The sequence below is a fragment of the Pseudophryne corroboree genome, chromosome 1 (assembly GCF_028390025.1).
Source record: "Pseudophryne corroboree isolate aPseCor3 chromosome 1, aPseCor3.hap2, whole genome shotgun sequence".
NCBI lineage: Eukaryota > Metazoa > Chordata > Amphibia > Anura > Myobatrachidae > Pseudophryne > Pseudophryne corroboree.
In genome coordinates, this window is record NC_086444.1 from 409,669,635 (window position 1) to 409,689,303 (window position 19,669).

The following is a 19,669-nucleotide window of genomic DNA, read 5'->3' on the forward strand; positions in this document are numbered from 1 at the left end:
CTCCCTCTTGGGGATTCCAGGGTGGGAGGCCGACTTCTACGGTTTGCTCAGGCATGGTTAAAGACTACTTCAGACGCCTGGGTAAGGGAAGTTGTCACTCACGGATACGCCATCTCTTTCAAGAAGCGTCCCCCTCGCCAGTTTTGCTGAACAAACATCCCTTCTTATCAGGTAAAAGCAAAAACTCTCCACTTGGTGGTGCAATCTCTCCTGGATACAGGAGTGATAGTGCCGGTGCCTCTGGCTCAGAGAATCAGTGGGTACTGTTCCACGCTGTTCCTAGTACCGAAAGTCCTTGCGGCCAATTCTCAACCTCAAGTCTTTGAACAAGTTTGTGAAAGTTTCCAAATTCCGTATGGAAACGCTTCGCTCTATTGTTCTGGCTTTGGAGCCCAAGGACTATATGGTATCTCTGGACATACAGGATGCTTATCTGCATATACCTATTGCAGTGTCGCATCAAGTATACCTGCGGTTTACTATTGGCAACCTACATTTTCAACTCCAGGCCTTACCTTTCGGTCTAACCACGGATCCAAGAATTTTCATCAAGGTCATGACGGCCCTACTCCGCTGTCAGGGTATCAGGATCCTGCTGTATCTAGACGACTTGTTGATCCTGGTGAACTCTCCAGAGGTTCTCCTCCGTCATCTGGAACCGACGGTCCAATTCCTGCAAGCACACGGGTGGATCATCAACTGGAAGAAATATTCCCTGGGCCCTGCTCAGAGCATGGTGCACTTGGGAGCACTATTGGACACCCACAACCAGCAGTTGTTTTTGACTCTGGAGAAAGTCCTGAAACTTCAGGACAAGATAAGATGCTTCCTCTCTCGCCCACATGTGTCGATATACTCGGCAATGCAAGTACTGGGCCTCATGGTGTCGGCTTTCGACATGGTGGAGTACGCTCAATTTCATTCCCGCCCTCTGCAGAGGTTGATACTCTCCCAATGGGACGGCCTGCCTCACCGGATCAGGACTCACATGATCTCCTTGACTTCGGAGGTCTGCTTGTCACTGAGCTGGTGGCTACAGGACCAGCAACTGAGCAGGGGTCGTTCCTTCTGGGTCTCCAACTGGGTCCTTCTGGCGACGCATGCCAGTCTGCGGGGTTGGGGCGCGGTGTTGGAGCAACACTCTCTTCAGGGTCGGTGGACCAGGGAATTGCGGGCAGTGTTCAATGCGTTGACTCTAGCCCTGCCTCTGGTACAGAACAGTCCTGTTAAAGTACAGTCGGATAACGCCACCACGGTGGCGTACATAAATCATCAAGGTGGCACTGGAAGTATCAAAAATCCTTAGTTGGGCGGAACGCCATCTGCCAACCATATCGGCAGTGTTCATTCCGGGAGTCCTCAACTGGGAAGCAGACTTCCTCAGTTGTCAGGACGTACACGCCGTAGAATGGAGCCTTCATCCAGAAGTCTTTCAACTTCTAGTGGACAAGTGGGGCCTACCAGATGTGGACCTGGTGGCGTCTCGACACAATCACAAGGTTCCGGTCTTTGGAGCACTGAGAAGGAATCCTCAAGCAGCGTTCATGGACGCGCTGGCAATTCCATGGAACTTTCGGCTGCCATACGTGGTCCATCCGGTGTCCCTTCTGCCCAGGGTGATAAGGAAGTTCAAGCAAGAAGGAGGAATACTACTTCTCATCACTCCAGCGTGGCCCAGACGGCATTGGTTCTCAGACCTGCAGGGTCTCTCGATAGAGCATCCTCTTCTGCTTCTGCTGCGCCCAGACCTCCTCGTTCAGGGCCCTTGTGTCTTCCAGGATTTGGCCCGACTGGTTTTGACAGCGTGGCTCTTGAAGCTTCAGTACTAAGGGCCAAAGGTTTTTCTGAGGCGGTTATTTAAACTATGGGGGTCATTCCGACCCGATCGCTTGCTGCAGTTTCTCGCAATACAGCGATCGGGTCGGAACTGCGCTGGCGCCGCAGTGCGCCAGGGTAAGGCAGCCGTCGTTGCCTATCGATTGCCTCTGAGGCAGAGGCGGTAGCTGGGAGGGAGGGGGCTGGACGGCGGCGTTAAGCCACCGTTTAGGGAGCGTGGTCCAGCCAACGCAGGCGTGGCCGGACCGTTGGGTGCGGGCACCGGCGGCTGCATGACATCACACGCAGCCGCTGCGGGCCGGGGAGCGACGAGTAGCTCCCGGCCAGCACACTAAAGCTGCGCTGGTCGGGAGCTACTCTTGAAGTGCAAAGGCATCGCCGCCGTGCGATGCTTTTGCACTTCTGCAGTGTCACGATCCGGGTATCTGGACGCCATTTCTTACCCATCAGATGCCTCCTAAGGCTGGCTCAGCGCTCCAGGACCGGATCCCATCTGTTATCCTGATGTGTACATTCCTGTATCCTCTCCTGTCACTCTGGGACGCTGTCACAGTAAACGCCATATTACACCTGGCATGGCGTCTCCCGTGGCCTCCGCCGCCGTCCCTGAACTTCTGCATGCAGAGTGTCTGAGTGGCGATTACGTCAGCCGCGGCCTCCGCTGTGTCCGCGTGGTTGGATGTGCATCTGTCAGCCTGGCGCCTCCTGTCTCCGGTGGCCGGCGCCGCCATTACTGTTTTCATTACCACATGGATTACAAACCAAACTTCCCTCCAAGTGTCTGCATGGGCGCAGCCATCTTGGATTCTGTCAGCTGATCATTTCCACCAATCTGTTCTCAGTATTGATAATCTGCATAATTGCCTAGCCAATCCCTTCCTTGCTGCAGGTATAAATACACTGTGCCTGAGCAAGGAAGGCGTCAGTGCTTTGGTTGTCAAACCTAGTTCCTGTTTGTCTCTCTCCTGTGATTGTCTTCCAGGTTCCAGCTCCTGTCTCAAGACTTCCACCACAGAGACCCGCACCAGCATTCCACCTGCGGTGTAGCCTGACTCTCCAATCCATTGTGGATTCATCTGTTTCCAGCTACAACATTACCTGCTTCCAGCTCAGCTTCCAGCAGAGTACAGCTTCCCTTAAAGGGCCGGTGTCCTTTCTACACTTTACCACTCTCCACCGGTATTATTATTTCTCCGCTCTCAAGTTCTACATTTCAGTTCATATTTCATCGCTCCCAAGTTCATTTATTATTTAACTGGTTCCAGCCAGTATCCACTCCGTGCTAACAACAGTCTGGTTCCAGCCAGTATCCACAGCAGCTGTTTTATCTTCAGCAACCCAGCTTTTCCTGGAACACCAGCTGGCACAATCCTGGGTTATCTCCATTGCTACAGTCGGGCCTGGTAAGGACTTTCCATCTAGAAGATCATAAGAACTATCTCACACTACCAGTGCCCTGTGGCTCCTGCCATCCTGTAGTACCCAGGAACTGTATTTATTCTTTGCTGACTTTTACGTTTTCTTTTACTGCTGCTGTGTTGCGGAGTTGTCATAATAAACATCATTGACTTTTATCCAAGTTGTCGTGGTCACGCCTTCGGGCAGTTATTATTCATGTTACTTACATGTCCAGGGGTCTGATACAACCTCCCAGGTTCCGGTACATCTCAGCCCCTACAACTGAGGCTGCCTCCCGTCAGCTCAGGCCCTCAGTTGTGACATGCAGGGGCGGGGGGCGGCACTGACATGCGGGGCGGACTAGCCCTGTTCTGGGCGTCCCCCCCCCCCATGTCAGTGTGAATGATCGTAGCTGTACTAAATTTAGCACAGCTATGATCAACTCAGAATGACCCCCTATAAGGCCCGTAAACCGGTTTCTGCTCGGATTTATCATAGGGTCTGGAATTCTTATTTTGCTTGGTGTGCTACTAACAATTATGATGCATACAAGTTCAGTACAGCCAAACTTTTGGCGATCCTGCAACAGGGCCTAGACTTAGGCCTTCGTCTGGCCTCCCTTAAGGTTCATATTTCTGCCTTGTCAGTATGGTTTCAGAGAAAGGTTGCGACTCTGCCTGATGTTCATACATTCAACCTCCCTATGTCCCGCCTGTGGCTCCTTGTAATTTGTCGTTTGTTCTGGATGCCTTACAAGAGTCTCCGTTTGAACCTGTTGAGTCTGTGGACCTTAAGTGGCTTACTATTAAGGTCTTGTTCTTGTTGGCTATTGCCTCTGCTTTCAGACTTGGGTGCCTTGTCCTGTAGGTCACCCTTTCTGATTTTTCACCGTGACCGGGTGGTTCTTAGAACTCATCCTGGTTATCTACCTAAGGTGGTGTCATCTTTCCACCTTAACCAAGAGATTGTGGTTCCGGCCTTTACCTCTCCAGGTTTATCCTCAAAAGAGCGGTCTTTGGATGTGGTACGGGCTCTCCGTATTTATGTGAAGAGAACTGCTTCGCTTAGGAGTTCTGATTCTCTTTGTTTTTTTTGGTTTTCACAAATGTGGCTGGCCTGCTAATAAGCAGACCTTGGCCAAATGGATTAGAATGGTATTTGCACATGCTTATCGACAGGCTGGACTTCCAGCTCCTGCTACCGTCAAAGCCCATTCTACTCGGTCTGTTGGACCTTCTTGGACGGCCCGCCGTGGTGCGACCCTTGAACAATTGTGCAAGGCGGCTATGTGGTCCTCAGTGAACACGTTCATAAGGTTCTATGCCTTCGATACTTTCGCCTCCCAGGATGCCTCCTTTGGACGCCAGGTTCTTGTGCCCACTACAGTGCATCCCCTCCCATGCGGAACTGCTTTAGGACATCCCCAATGTTATCCCTGTGGAACCTCAGTGTACCCCGCTGCAGAAAAGGAGATGTATGGTAAGAACTTACCTTTGTTAAATCTTTCTGCGAGGTACACTGGGTTCCACAGGGCGCCCACCCTGACGCACTTAGCTTCTTTGGGTTTGTATGGCATTAGCAACTGGTACCTTCTCCTGTCGTGAGAATGTGGTATATGTGGCTACTAACTACTGTCGTCTTTTACCTGCTACTGCATTGGACCGTTTAACGAAATTGAGCTCCTGTGCACAGAGGCAGCGGAGGAGGCGGCGCTGTGCATCTTGGGAACAGTCAAAGCTTTTAGCCTGTTGGTGTCTCGGATCAAGATCCAACACTACACCCTGATGTTATCCCTGTGGAACCCAGTGTACCGCGCAGAAAGAGATTTAACAAAGGTAAGTTCTTTACCATAAATCTCCTTTTACTCACACATAAGGCCATTAACCATACTACACCAATGTACATCTCTTCACTCATCTCAAAATATCTCCCAACCCAACGTCTCCGCTCTTCACAAGTTCTACGTCTCTCATCCACACTCATTGCTTGCTCTCATGCACTATTGCAGGACTTTCTTTGGGCTGCACCCACTCTGTGGAATTCCCTATCACGCACAATAAGACTCCCTTAGTCTCCAAAACTTCAAGCGTTTCCTGAAAACTCACCTCTTCAGGCTAGCTTATCACATTTCAGAACCGCTCAATCAACCTTCATAAGCTTTCCTATCCGATTTGTATCCCCACTGTACAATCCGCACATATCTTCCACATTTTCTTTCTTTACTTTCCCTTCCTTCTTACCCTGGTTCATCATTGCTGTGATGTGATATCATGCAGCCCACCTAGAACCTTTGCAATCCGGTGGACAACTATGCAATAGATAGGCATTGATACACTAGGATAGGTGCTATTTCCCTATAGATTGTAAGCTTGCGAGCAGGGCACTCCTACCTCTATGACTGTGTTTTTATTACCTAGTTTTGTTTCATCATTTGTGTCCAATTGTAAAGCGCAACGGAATCTGCTGCGCTATATAAGAAGCTATAAATAAATAAACCTTGCAACACCCACCACCCAGCAGTACAGCCAACACTGCACTCCATACCTCCCCAGTAGCTGCAAGTTAGTCATAAGCCATACCCCATCCACCTGTCTGTTTCTCCGCCTCTCTGTTTCTCCACCCCCTTTTCCCTCTTCAGCCTTATGGCTTCAGCAGTGCACCCACTGTCTCTCTCGGGATCCAGTCCCACTTACCTTCTGTTTTTCTGCGGCTCCACTACAATTCAGCTGCGTGAGGTCATGCTGCTGCATCGATAAGAAAAATATAACTTTATTTCTGCAGCCACTGGGCTCCAAGTCCCTCTTTGTCTGCATCCTGTTCACTGCAGCGGCAAAGGCAGGTGTTCAGAACCTAGGCTGGTCTCTGCCGTCTCGGTAGTGGCTGTGGCCCCTCAGTGTTGGGGCCAGGTCAACTGTACCCACAGAACTGTTGCCGGGCTTGATTTGTTCCCAACAGCCTTTCCTCTTTGCATTTTCCCTATCAGTATCTCTTCCTTGTGACAATACAATCAGCCTCTTCACCATTGCCCTCTCCTCATTGTATTGTACCCATGAGCCTAATTTTTCAACCCATGATGCAGACTGTGTGAGATTTTTTAAATATACTTTTATTACTCTTATTTACATGACTCTTATCACAGGAGGGTCCCTAAGCCCAGGAGGTGACCATTGACTGCAGCACTTCCTTCCACACTCCCAGTACACACCAGCTCTATCTCTTGCGTGTGGTTGGGGGATCCTTTTGCTGCCCAGCTCCCTCAAGTGACATAGATGCCCATAGCAACCACTCAGATTCCACTTAATATTTGCTTCTAGAAGATAATAGCTAGAATCTGGTTGCTAGGGGAAACATCTCCACTTCTAAAAAAAAAAAAAAAAACAACGCACACCTTCATAAATATACCCCTGTGTGTGCACCGATACAGAGAATACTGACCTGGAGACACATACACTCCATAACACCATTGCTTGGCTCACAGGATGCATGCAGGGCTGTACAAGTAGCATAAGGACCTCTTTGAGGTTGAGCATGTATCAGATATAGCTTCACCTAATTTTTATTTATACATTTTATTGTACACTTTCACTACTAAATTTGATTAAAATTACCGTAATTTGCGGATTATGGGGGTCATTCCGAGTTGACTGCACCAAGCAACTTTTTGCTGCTGGTGCGATCAACTAATCTCCGCCTATGGGGGAGTGTATTTTAGCATAGCAGGGCTGCGTTCGCTTGTGCAGCCCTGCTATGCAAAAAAAGTTTCACTCAAAACAAGACCAGCCCTGCGGCTATTTACCATGTGCGACAGATCCAGCGATGAAGGTCCCGGCTGTGACGTCAGACATCTGCCCTCCTGGACACGCCTGCATTTCTCTTACCACTCCCTGGAAACGGTGAGTATCCGCCCCGGAACGCCTCCCGCTTGTCCATCTTCTTGCGATCGCCGCAGCGGACACATTTGTCGCTGGTGGCGTTGTGCGCATTTCCGACCCGTTCGCACCGCAGCGAAGAACCACTATGTGCGAACGGGTCGGAATGACCCCCAATATTCTATGCAAAATGGTGCAAATCCAACTCTCCTTGCTGTGTGTCTGGCTAGTCTGTCATGTACAGTCACAGTGTGGAAATGCACCCTTCTCTCTGATATCCATATCGCTAGAAATGACACTCAAGAAGGGAAGATCTTACCTGGTCTTTTTGATTACTACTAGAGCCACTTAACCCACCACTACATTTGCATTTTAACGTCTGTTTTATTTTTCAGAATATTGAATGTCACATAGCACATAAACATAAAATACATTAGAATAAAAAGTAAAAAGTCAGTGTTAGGGTTTCCTTTATGTTTGTATGTCTACAGTTGTTTCAGGCATCCCTCTGAAACAGGTACGCACAGTGATGTCTCTCATCATATTGAGGTAGCGTAAAATGGTTGCATTGAAACTATTACATTATTTAGATTTCATTTGTCTGTTCCTTGAAACTTTATTTTGATCTTAGCCATAGTTCTAACAATAGATCACCTTCTAAACCTTATCCAAACTACTCCCCCTGATGAAAAGAGAAAGTTATGTTGAAATAAAGCTAGTCCTGTCTCTGGATACCAGAGGGTACATACTCATTTGAACTAAGGTATATAGATGGTGCAGCCTTTTTTTTTTTTTCTCCTGATTTTCATATTTGTATATAACCAGTTATTAAATCCAGTACTAATCGTCTGCTGTAAACAACCGTTTGAGACTAGCTAGTCTATAAATGTGGATTAATTAATGCTAATGTTTAATGAATACATTAGGTGTATGAACGCCAGATCTTGTTTGGGCAGAGTATGGGATCTATTTACGAAGCCTTGAACAGAGATAAAGTGGACGGAGATAAAGTACCAGCCAACCAGCTCCTGTCATTTTTCAAACACAGCCTGTAACATGCAAAGAATAAATTACCAAGGTAATTTGGCCGGCGCTGTTAAGAGGATATGCTTATCTTTTTCAGCTGCTGTTTAAAGGGATAGTTAGTCCCTGAGTGAATGATAAAAATAGAGATATATACAGCGCTAACAAAAAACTGGATATGGGAAATTAATAATCACAATTTATTATAAAACATTGTTGCAACAACTAAATTCATTATAAAAAAGACATTATTTTGTCAATAAAAAAATCAGAAAAATATCTATAGGGCAGGCACAGCAATTTTTGTTTTGATAGTTTACCACACGAGGGAGCCGAATAGGTACACTGGTACGAGTCCTTGGAATAGTAGCCACAGTCCTAGGGTGCAGTTTTCAGTGCTTAGCAGGTAAGGTCCAAATGCAAAGGCAGATCTTTATGGTGTTTGATCCGGACTAGATTGAGTCCTGTTAGATTGCTGGATCTTTCTGCGCCTTATGGACATCCGCTATTTTTCCCAATTTGCTGGTGGACTTCTAGGCTGGTTTCCAAGTATCAAAAGTGATTCCAGTGGCATACGGCTCCTCAGAACCAACGCGTTTCGCTGTATTCACAGCTTTTTCAAATGCCTTTGCATTTGGACCTTACCTGCTAAGCACTGAAAACTGCACCCTAGGACTGTGGCTACTATTCCAAGGACTCGTACCAGTGTACCTATTCGGCTCCCTCGTGTGGTAAACTATCAAAACAAAAATTGCTGTGCCTGCCCTATAGATATTTTTCTGATTTTTTTATTGACAAAATAATGTCTTTTTTATAATGAATTTAGTTGTTGCAACAATGTTTTATAATAAATTGTGATTATTAATTTCCCATATCCAGTTTTTTGTTAGCGCTGTATATATCTCTATTTTTATCACAGCCTGTAACATGCCTGTTAGGAGCGGATTAGCTGGAACTTTATCTCCTTCCACTTTATTTCCATCCAAGGCTTAGTAAATCGACTCCTATGTTACTCCCATGACTTGACAACACTGGAGCTACAGTTGGATGCAGGAAATTGGTAGCTGAAGTAGTCCATAGATGTAGAATGCCTGGGCATTCTATGTAGCAAGGTTTGACTTCATGCCTAACTCCAGCTGGAGTCGGAAGAGCTGTGTCAGGGTGATGTTGTTTCCGCCACACACGATGATAACCAGAGAGGAGAGGTCTTGATTCAATTTGCCTTCCTTCTGCAACTTTCCAACCACGTCACTGTACACTACAGCAAGAGCTGCACCGCATGCTGGCTCCACAAGCATCTTCTCATCATCTAGAAAAATGGATGCAGGATGCTTTAAATAGAAAGTACTGACTAGATTATATTTTATGTTTATCTTTAAGGGGATGTTCAATTGTTTGAAGTCAGTTAGGTGTCTGTTTTTTTCCTATCTAATAGACAGACACCCAACAGACTTTTCAAACATTTGAATTCCCCCCTATATATAGCAACATGGGCCTTGATTCTACTGCAAGGAGAACCTATTTGCATTTGCACCTCTATGCATTTCACTTTAGCTAGGTTTAGATGGAATTACTACCAGAGACCATGCAGTAGTAATGCCAGAAGCAAAATCATCATCATCATCAAAAATCCTAAAGACCTTTAATGTTTTTGTAGGCTATATATAACTATAACTTTCTAAATAAAGCAACTTACAATACATCCTGGAGCACAATTGCTTTTATTAAGAAGATTTGTACTGGAGCAGTGACCAGAAATAGCTGATTGTTTGCAGTGGGTGTTTGTAATTTTACACTAATACTAGCTAGTTAATCCACAATCTGAGACCAGACAGCATCCTGCAGTCAGATAGTGAATGGCTGTCAGAATGCTGATTGGTAGGTGGCTGAAGCTATCTACCAATCAGAGTGCTGACAGCCATTCACTATATAAAAGCATGTGGTGTGATGGCGCAAGACCGCAGGAGAGGTAAATGCTCCCATACTTCAGTAATCATAGTTGTTGTTGAGGTTAAAAGAAGACAATTGTCCATAGAGTTCAACCTGTATTTGTTCTATTGCTATGCTCTGGGTTTATTTTTACGGACGTAGATACTATATATATCCTTGGATGCCTTTTTCAGCTAAAAATTTGTCTAGCCCTTTCTTAACTTATCAATTGAGTAAGCCATTACAAACTGCGCTTTTTATATGGAGAGGCGATCAATGTGGATTGAACAATTTTTGCACTTTATTAAATTCTAATGTTATGTCAATTAAACTCCCTTTTACCATCAGTATAGTGGAAATTCCATTTTCTCTGACGTCCTAGTGGATGCTGGGGACTCCGTCAGGACCATGGGGATTAGCGGCTCCGCAGGAGACAGGGCACAAAAATAAAGCTTTAGGATCAGGTGGTGTGCACTGGCTCCTCCCCCTATGACCCTCCTCCAAGCCTCAGTTAGGTTTTTGTGCCCGTCCGAGCAGGGTGCAATCTAGGTGGCTCTCCTAAAGAGCTGCTTAGAAAAAGTTTTTAGGTTTTTTATTTTACAGTGAGTCCTGCTGGCAACAGGCTCACTGCAACGAGGGACTTAGGGGAGAAGAAGTGAACTCACCTGCGTGCAGGATGGATTGGCTTCTTAGGCTACTGGACACCATTAGCTCCAGAGGGATCGAACACAGGCCCAGCCATGGAGTCCGGTCCCGGAGCCGCGCCGCCGACCCCCTTGCAGATGCCGAAAAGTGAAGAGGTCCAGAAACCGGCGGCAGAAGACTTTTCAGTCTTCATGAGGTAGCGCACAGCACTGCAGCTGTGCGCCATTGTTGTCACACACTTCACACCAGCGGTCACGGAGGGTGCAGGGCGCTGCAGGGGGCGCCCTGGGCAGCAATGAGAATACCTTGTTCTGGCTAAAAAATACATCACATATAGCCCCTGGGGCTATATGGATGTATTTAACCCCTGCCAGGTCTCAGAAAAACGGGAGAAGAAGCCTGCCGAAAAGGGGGCGGGGCCTATTCTCCTCGGCACACAGCGCCATTTTCCCTCACAGAAATGCTGGCGGGAAGGCTCCCAGGCTCTCCCCTGCACTGCACTACAGAAACAGGGTTAAAACAGAGAGGGGGGGCACTTATTTGGCGATATGATTATATATATTAAGATGTATAAGGGAAAAACACTTATATAAAGGTTGTCCCTGTATAATTATAGCATTTTGGTGTGTGCTGGCAAACTCTCCCTCTGTCTCTCCAAAGGGCTAGTGGGGTCCTGTCCTCTATCAGAGCATTCCCTGTGTGTGTGCTGTGTGTCGGTACGTGTGTGTCGACATGTATGAGGACGATGTTGGTGAGGAGGCGGAGCAATTGCCTGTAATGGTGATGTCACTCTCTAGGGAGTCGACACCGGAATGGATGGCTTATTTAAGGAATTACGTGATAATGTCAACACGCTGCAAGGTCGGTTGACGACATGATACGGCCGGCAAACCAATTAGTACCTGTCCAGGCGTCTCAAACACCGTCAGGGGCGTTAAAACGTCCTTTTACCTCAGTCGGTCGACACAGACACGGACACTGACTCCAGTGTCGACGGTGAAGAAACAAACGTATTTTCCTTTAGGGCCACACGTTACTTGTTAAGGGCAATGAAGGAGGTGTTACATATTTCTGATACTACAAGTACCACAAAAAAGGGTATTATGTGGAGTGTGAAAAAACTACCTGTAGTTTTTCCTGAATCAGATAAATTAAATGAAGTGTGTGATGATGCGTGGGTTTCCCCCGATAGAAAATTATTGGCGGTATACCCTTTCCCGCCAGAAGTTAGGGCGCGTTGGGAAACACCCCTTAGGGTGGATAAGGCGCTCACACGCTTATCAAAACAAGTGGCGGTACCGTCTCCAGATAGGGCCGCCCTCAAGGAGCCAGCTGATAGGAGGCTGGAAAATATCCTAAAAAGTATATACACACATACTGGTGTTATACTGCGACCAGCGATCGCCTCAGCCTGGAGGTGCAGCGCTGGGGTGGCTTGGTCGGATTCCCTGACTGAAAATATTGATACCCTTGACAGGGACAGTATTTTATTGACTATAGAGCATTTAAAGGATGCATTTCTATATATGCGAGATGCACAGAGGGATATTTGCACTCTGGCATCAAGAGTAAGTGCGATGTCCATATCTGCCAGAAGTTGTTTATGGACACGACAGTGGTCAGGTGATGCAGATTCCAAACGGCACATGGAAGTATTGCCGTATAAAGGAAAAAAAGACCACGTCTTTTCAGCCTCAGTCCTTTCGTCCCCATAAGGGCAAGCGGGCAAAAGGCCAGTCATATCTGCCATGGGATAGAGGAAAGGGAAGAAGACTGCAGCAGGCAGCCCATTCTCAGGAACAGAAGCCCTCCACCGCTTCTGCCAAGTCCTCAGCATGACGCTGGGGCCGTACAAGCGGACTCAGGTGCGGTGGGGGGTCGTCTCAAGAGTTCCAGCACGCAGTGGGCTCACTCGCAAGTGGACCCCTGGATCCTACAAGTAGTATCCCAGGGGTACAGATTGGAAATTCGAGACGTCTCCCCCTCACAGGTTCCTGAAGTCTGCTTTACCAACGTCTCCCTCCGACAGGGAGGCAGTAGTGGAAACAATTCACAAGCTGTATTCCCAGCAGGTGATAATCAAAGTACCCCTCCTACAACAAGGAAAGGTGTATTATTCCACACTATATTGTGGTACTGAAGCCAGACGGCTCGGTGAGACCTATTCTAAATCTGAAATATTTGAACACTTACATACAAAGGTTCAAATCAAGATGGAGTCACTCAGAGCAGTGATAGCGAACCAGGAAGAAGGGGACTATATGGTGTCCCGGGACATCAGGGATGCTTACCTCCATGTCCCAATTTGCCCTTCTCACCAAGGGTACCTCAGGTTCGTGGTACAGAACTGTCACTATCCGTTTCAGACGCTGCCGGTTGGATTGTCCACGGCACCCCGGGTCCTTACCAAGGTAATGGCCGAAATGATGATTCTTCTTCAAAGAAAATGGACAATCTCCTGATAAGGGCAAGGTCCAGAGAACAGTTGGAGGTCGGAGTAGCACTATCTCAAGTAGTTCTACGACAGCACGGGTGGATTCTAAATATTCCAAAACCGCAGCTGTTTCCGACGACACGTCTGCTGTTCCTAGGGATGATTCTGGACACAGTCCAGAAAAAGGTGTTTCTCCCGGAGAAGAAAGCCAGGGAGTTATCCGAGCTAGTCAGGAACCCCCTAAAACCAGGAAAAGTGTCAGTGCATCATTGCACAAGGGTCCTGGGAAAAATGGTGGCTTCTTACGAAGCGATTCCATTCGGCAGATTTCACGCAAGAACTTTTCAGTGGGATCTGCTGGAAAAATGGTCCGGATCGCATCTTCAGATGCATCAGCGGATAACCCTGTCTCCAAGGACAAGGGTGTTTCTTCTGCGGTGGCTGCAGAGTGCTCATCTACTAAAGGGCCGCAGATTCGGCATTCAGGACTGGGTCCTGGTGACCACGGATGCCAGCCTGAGAGGCTGGGGAGCAGTCACACAGGGAAAAAATTTCCAGGGAGTGTGATCAAGTCTGGAGACTTCTCTCCACAGAAATATACTGGAGCTAAGGGCAATTTACAATGTTCTAAGCTTAGCAAGACCTCTGCTTCAAGGTCAGCCGGTATTGATCCAGTGGGACAACATCACGGCAGTCGCCCACGTAAACAGACAGGGCGGCACAAGAAGCAGGAGGGCAATGGCAGAAACTGCAAGGATTCTTCGCTGGGCGAAAAATCATGTGATAGCACTGTCAGCAGTGTTCATTCCGGGAGTGGACAACTGGGAAGCAGACTTCCTCAGCAGGCACGACCTCCACCCGGGAGAGTGGGGACTTCATCGGGAAGTATTCCACATGATTGTGAACCGTTGGGAAAGACCAAAGGTGGACATGATGGCGTCCCGCCTGAACAAAAAACTGGACAGGTATTGCGCCAGGTCAAGAGACCCTCAAGCAATAGCTGTGGACGTTCTGGTAACACCGTGGGTGTACCAGTCGGTGTATGTGTTCCCTCCTCTGCTTCTCATACCCAAGGTACTGAGAATTATAAGACGTAGAGGAGTAAGAACTATACTCGTGGCTCCAGATTGGCCAAGAAGGACGTGGCACCCGGAACTTCAAGAAATGCTCACAGAGGACTCATGGCCTCTGCCGCTAAGAAGGGACTTGCTTCAGCAAGTACCAGGTCTGTTCCAAGACTTACCGCGGCTGCGTTTGACGGCATGGCGGTGGAACGCCGGATCCTAAGGGAAAAAGGCATTCCGGAAGAGGTCATTCCTACCCTGGTCAAAGCCAGGAAGGAGGTGACCGCACAACATTATCACCACATGTGGCGAAAATATGTTGCGTGGTGTGAGGCCAGGAAGGCCCCACGAAGAAATTTCAACTCGGTCGATTCCTGCATTTCCTGCAAACAGGAGTGTCTATGGGCCTCAAATTGGGGTCCATTAAGGTTCAAATTTCGGCCCTGTCAATTTTCTTCCAGAAAGAATTGGATTCAGTTCCTGAAGTCCAGAAGTTTGTCAAGGGAGTATTGCATATACAACCCCCTTTTTGTGCCTCCAGTGGCACTGTGGGATCTCAACGTAGTTCTGGGATTCCTCAAATCACATTTTAAACCGCTCAAATCTGTGGATTTGAAATATCTCACATGAAAAGTGACCATGCTGTTGGCCCTGGCCTCGGCCAGGCGAGTGTCAGAATTGGCGGCTTTGTCTCACAAAAGCCATATCTGATTGTCCATTCGGACAGGGCAGAGCTGCGGACTCGTCCCCAGTTTCTTCCTAAGGTGGTGTCAGCGTTTCACCTGAACCAGCTTATTGTGGTACCTGCGGCTACTAGGGACTTGGAGGACTCCAAGTTGCTAGATGTTGTCAGGGCCCTGAAAATATAGGTTTCCAGGACGGCTGGAGTCAGGAAAACTGACTTGCTGTTATCCTGTATGCACCCAACAAACTGGGTGCTCTTGCTTCTAAGCAGACGATTGCTCGTTGGATTTGTAGCACATTTCAACTTGCACATTCTGTGGCAGGCCAGCCACAGCCTAAATCTGTCAAGGCCCATTCCACAAGGAAGGTGGGCTCATCCTGGGCGGCTGCCCGAGGGGTCTCGGCATTACAACTCTGCCGAGCAGCTACGTGGTCGGGGGAGAACACGTTTGTAAAATTCTACAAATTTGATACCCTGGCTAAAGAGGACCTGGAGTTCTCTCATTCGGTGCTGCAGAGTCATCCGCACTCTCCCGCCCGTTTGGGAGCTTTGGTATAATCCCCATGGTCCTGACGGAGTCCCCAGCATCCACTAGGACGTCAGAGAAAATAAGATTTTACTTACCGATAAATCTATTTCTCGTAGTCCGTAGTGGATGCTGGGCGCCCATCCCAAGTGCGGATTGTCTGCAATACTTGTACATAGTTATTGTTACAAAAAAATCGGGTTGTTATTGTTGTGAGCCGTCTGTTCAGAGGCTCCTACGTTTGTCATACTGTTAACTGGGTTCAGATCACAAGTTGTACGGTGTGATTGGTGTGGCTGGTATGAGTCTTACCCGGGATTCAAAATCCTTCCTTATTGTGTACGCTCGTCCGGGCACAGTATCCTAACTGAGGCTTGGAGGAGGGTCATAGGGGGAGGAGCCAGTGCACACCACCTGATCCTAAAGCTTTATTTTTGTGCCCTGTCTCCTGCGGAGCCGCTAATCCCCATGGTCCTGACGGAGTCCCCAGCATCCACTACGGACTACGAGAAATAGATTTATCGGTAAGTAAAATCTTATTTTTAGATCTCAATATCTATGTAGATATGGGACAATTAAAGACCTAAACTTTTCTTAAAGCTACTGATTCAAATAGCTTTATTGACATCACGAGTCAACATCATTTAAATTGGTTAGAATCTATTCCCTTTAGGGTGTGTACACACGGTGAGATAAATCTGTGAGATTTTGACTATATAGTCAAAATCTTATGAAAAGTTAGTGCATATCTCATGGTGCTAGGCAGCTTGCGATACAGATTCGATCCCGATGCGCGCTCCCGTGGGGTCGGTATCGTAAGGCTAGATAGACTTTGCAGGCAAGTCAATCTGGACTATCTAGTGTACGATCTAGTACAAAGTATAGTCAAAATTGGCACTTAGTCAAAATCGTACATAGACAAAATCTCAAGCACAGATAGTCAAAATCTGTACTATCTGGGCTCTGGGGGAGTTCAAGGGAAATCGCATAGTCAAAATCGAACATAGCAGGGATCTCACAGTGTGTACACAATACATTCGTATTAAAAGGAATTGTACTGATAGTGAGGTTTGCAATGAACAACAAAATTATTTATCTGAAAGATTCATTGCAAAGGGTTATTCAAGGGACTCATTGAGGAAAACGAGAGAAAGTGGATAATATTAATAGAGTAGATCTTCTTAAAGAAAAAGAAAACAGTCAAGTTATAAAAGATCAAAGTTTTCAATGGGCTTTTGTTAGTCAATATAATTCAAGACATAAGGAGATTGAACGAATTTTTAAAAATAACTGGAAATTATTAAAGCAGGATTCTCTATTAGGTCGTGTACTTCCTGAAAGACCTCTTTTTATTTATAAAAGGGCACCATCCTTAAAGAGCCATCTGGTGAGGAGTCATGTTGAGAATAACCCACGTCAAAGTATACGCACAAAGGGCTTCCACCGATGTGCGTGCCTGATGTGCAAAACCGTTAAATGCAGAGACAAGAAAACTACGAATTTGTCTATAAACTGTAAATCTGTGGAAATTAAGGAATTCATCACTTGCCATTCCAAGAATATTGTTTATACCTTGGAATGTGCTTGTGGTTTTTATTATGTGGGTAAAACCACTAGGTGCTTAAAAGTAAGAGCCGCAGAGCACATTTATAACATCCGTAAGGGGTTAATAACACATACTGTTTCCTCACATTTTAAAGCGTGCCATGAATCAAACGAATGCAAAATAAAGTTTTTATGGTTTACAGCAAATACAACCTAATTGGCGATCGAAAGACATAGATAAAAGATTATCTCAATCAGAAATGAGATGGATACACCATTTGGATACACTTGCCCCTAATGGGCTTAATGGTGACTTTGAATTAAAATGTTTTTTAACTTAGTTTTAATTGTTGCCTATTTGATCTATTTGCATTTTTTTGTTTCTGGCCCGCTTCTTTTTATTCTTTGATATGCCTCATATATAGTGCTGTTATTTTTTGTGTACTAACACTTTTTTTAATTTCATTTGAGGTGCTGCTTTTATTCATATAAAGCATTTTTCTATGTATCTCTATTGGATATTTAATTAATGGTTGGACATTTGTGGAGGACTCTTTAAATATTATTGAGCTGATTTCGGCTTCCCCGGCTGATTGGAACGCACAACAGCTTATTATTTGAGGACTTCCTATGAGGTGGAACGCATCGCTGCTGCAACTTCCGGGATTGGATTCTGTGGAGAGCTGGAACGCAAGTCGTTTTCAGTACATTGGGACTTCCTGTTACGGTGGAACGCATGGCCATACTGTTTCCGGTCATGTGGATATTGTCAGCGCATGCGCGGCCGGGTTTGCACGCCGATTAGCGGCAATTAAGAACAGCTGCTTTCTGTATTAGGGTATTTATAGAGATGTACGGGAGAGCACTGTACGCTTCTGAAGAAGACCTTGCTTCCTGTGGCTGTATCTACCATTGGGGATTTATCTACATGCTATTTATTTAGTCTATTTGGTGTAAGTGCAATGTTTAAAATAAACCCTTGTTTTTAAAAAAAATAAAAATAAGGATAATTGCACTATTGCACTTTCTTTTGCTTTATATCTTTTATGAGGCTTGGCTGTATTTGTTTGATATAAGCATATAGGAATACCAGCGCTGGATTCTTGTCTACCTTAAAGAATATTATTATCCTGTTCCTTTCTGCTGCACTGCCAATGAGGACTTATATACATGCTACTGATTCCATCTGCTTGGTGTAAGTGCAGTATGAAAATAAATCCATGTGGTTTTAAAAAGGATAATCGCACTATTGCACTTTTCTTTGTTTTACATTTTTCTATGAGGTTTAGATATATTTGCCTTAATCAGCGTTGGATCCCTGTCTACCTCCAGAAACACCAGTGTATGTGATCTATTGATTTTAATTACTCACTGGGTGTTTGTTTGTAAACTTGGGTTTTTATGGGAGCGCTTTAAGTTTGTATCTCTTTTCCCTCAATTTGGGATGTACACTTTGAGATATAATTTTTAGCTGCACCCGTGAATTAATCTGCGCATGTTTTTAAACTATCTTTCAATTCTATTACAAACTGCTCTGGCAGAGAATTCCATAACTCTTTACTGCCCTTACTGTGAAAATCCCTTCTTTTGCTTGATATGAAACTTCCTCTCCTCTAACCTTAGAGGGTGACCGCGTGTCCTGTGCACAGATCTCTCGATAAGCAAGTCACCTGATAGTTCCATATAGTGACCCTTAATATATTTGTAAATGTTAATCGTGTCTCCTCTTAGACACCTTTTTTTCTAGTGTAAACATATCTAACCTTGTTAGCCTTTCCTCATAATCCACTGCTTCTAATGGTGCCCATACACTTGTGCGATGCCCCGGGACACGACATCGCAGAGCATCGCACCGGCAGTTTAGGTGCGATGAAATCGAACCTGAACTGTCAAAGTGATTACCATGCGATAGATCGCATGGTAATCACGTGATGGGCACATCACCGCCGAGTGGGAGCAGCCTCCATCTGCTCCCGGCGGATGCCCATCGCACATCGCAGTGCAATATATAGCATGTGTTTTTAAAAACACATGCGATCGCACTGCGATTCGATAAATAGTAAGTGCAGCACATACTATCTTGAGACGTGAGATTCGACCGGTGTGCCCGCGCATCGCGTCGAAAGGTACCTAAAATGTGGATACAATCCTTCGATTTCTCTCACAGATGCGGTCGAAATCGAAGGTTAGCACCGATTATCTCACAAGTGTATGGGCACCATTAGCCCTACATTTTCTAGCTCTTCTCTGAACCTTTGCAGGTTCCATGATGTCTTTTTTATAATGTGGCGCCCAGAACTGTACACTGTATTCTAGATGCGGCCGTACCAGTGATTTATACAGTGGCAGAATTATACTTGCATCCCTTGTCTCTATTTCCTGACAATTGGAGCAACCTGACAATTTGTCATTTTGCAGATGATTGTAAATAAATCTCCTTTGTGTGGGGTTCACAGATCGCAGATTTAGACCAAAAATTGATTGGAATTGGTAAATCAGGTTTTTCAACATGTTTAATTTCACCGATTAATTGGGGCCTGTAGATCGACAGTGTATGGTAACAATCAGCAGATGTGCAGACCATTGCTAGTAAAATAATGAGCCTTTCAAGACTGGCAGATCTGTATTTGCTGAAAATGATCTGCAAAGCACTGAAAATATCTATAATGTATGTATCTGTAAAATATCTGTAATATATGGTCGAAGTTAGATGGA

At 46.0% G+C, this 19,669-nt stretch overlaps 2 protein-coding genes across 3 annotated transcripts in view; both read right to left on the reverse strand.

Moving 5' to 3' along the window:
- The window catches only part of FICD (FIC domain protein adenylyltransferase), a 1,034,845-nt gene that overhangs the window by 353,918 nt on the left and 661,258 nt on the right, over positions 1-19,669 (reverse strand). The gene's annotated exons all lie outside the window — the stretch shown is intronic.
- Positions 9,062-19,669, reverse strand: part of SDS (serine dehydratase) — a 68,439-nt gene continuing 57,831 nt past the window's right edge. Inside the window, exon 8 of one of the 2 annotated variants that reach the window (XM_063913283.1) lies at positions 9,062-9,435. In XM_063913283.1, the coding sequence (XP_063769353.1) occupies positions 9,227-9,435 (209 nt within the window). In that variant the 3' untranslated portion in view covers positions 9,062-9,226. The remainder of the gene's footprint in view (positions 9,436-19,669) is intronic. The other variant, XM_063913284.1, reaches the window with a different exon arrangement.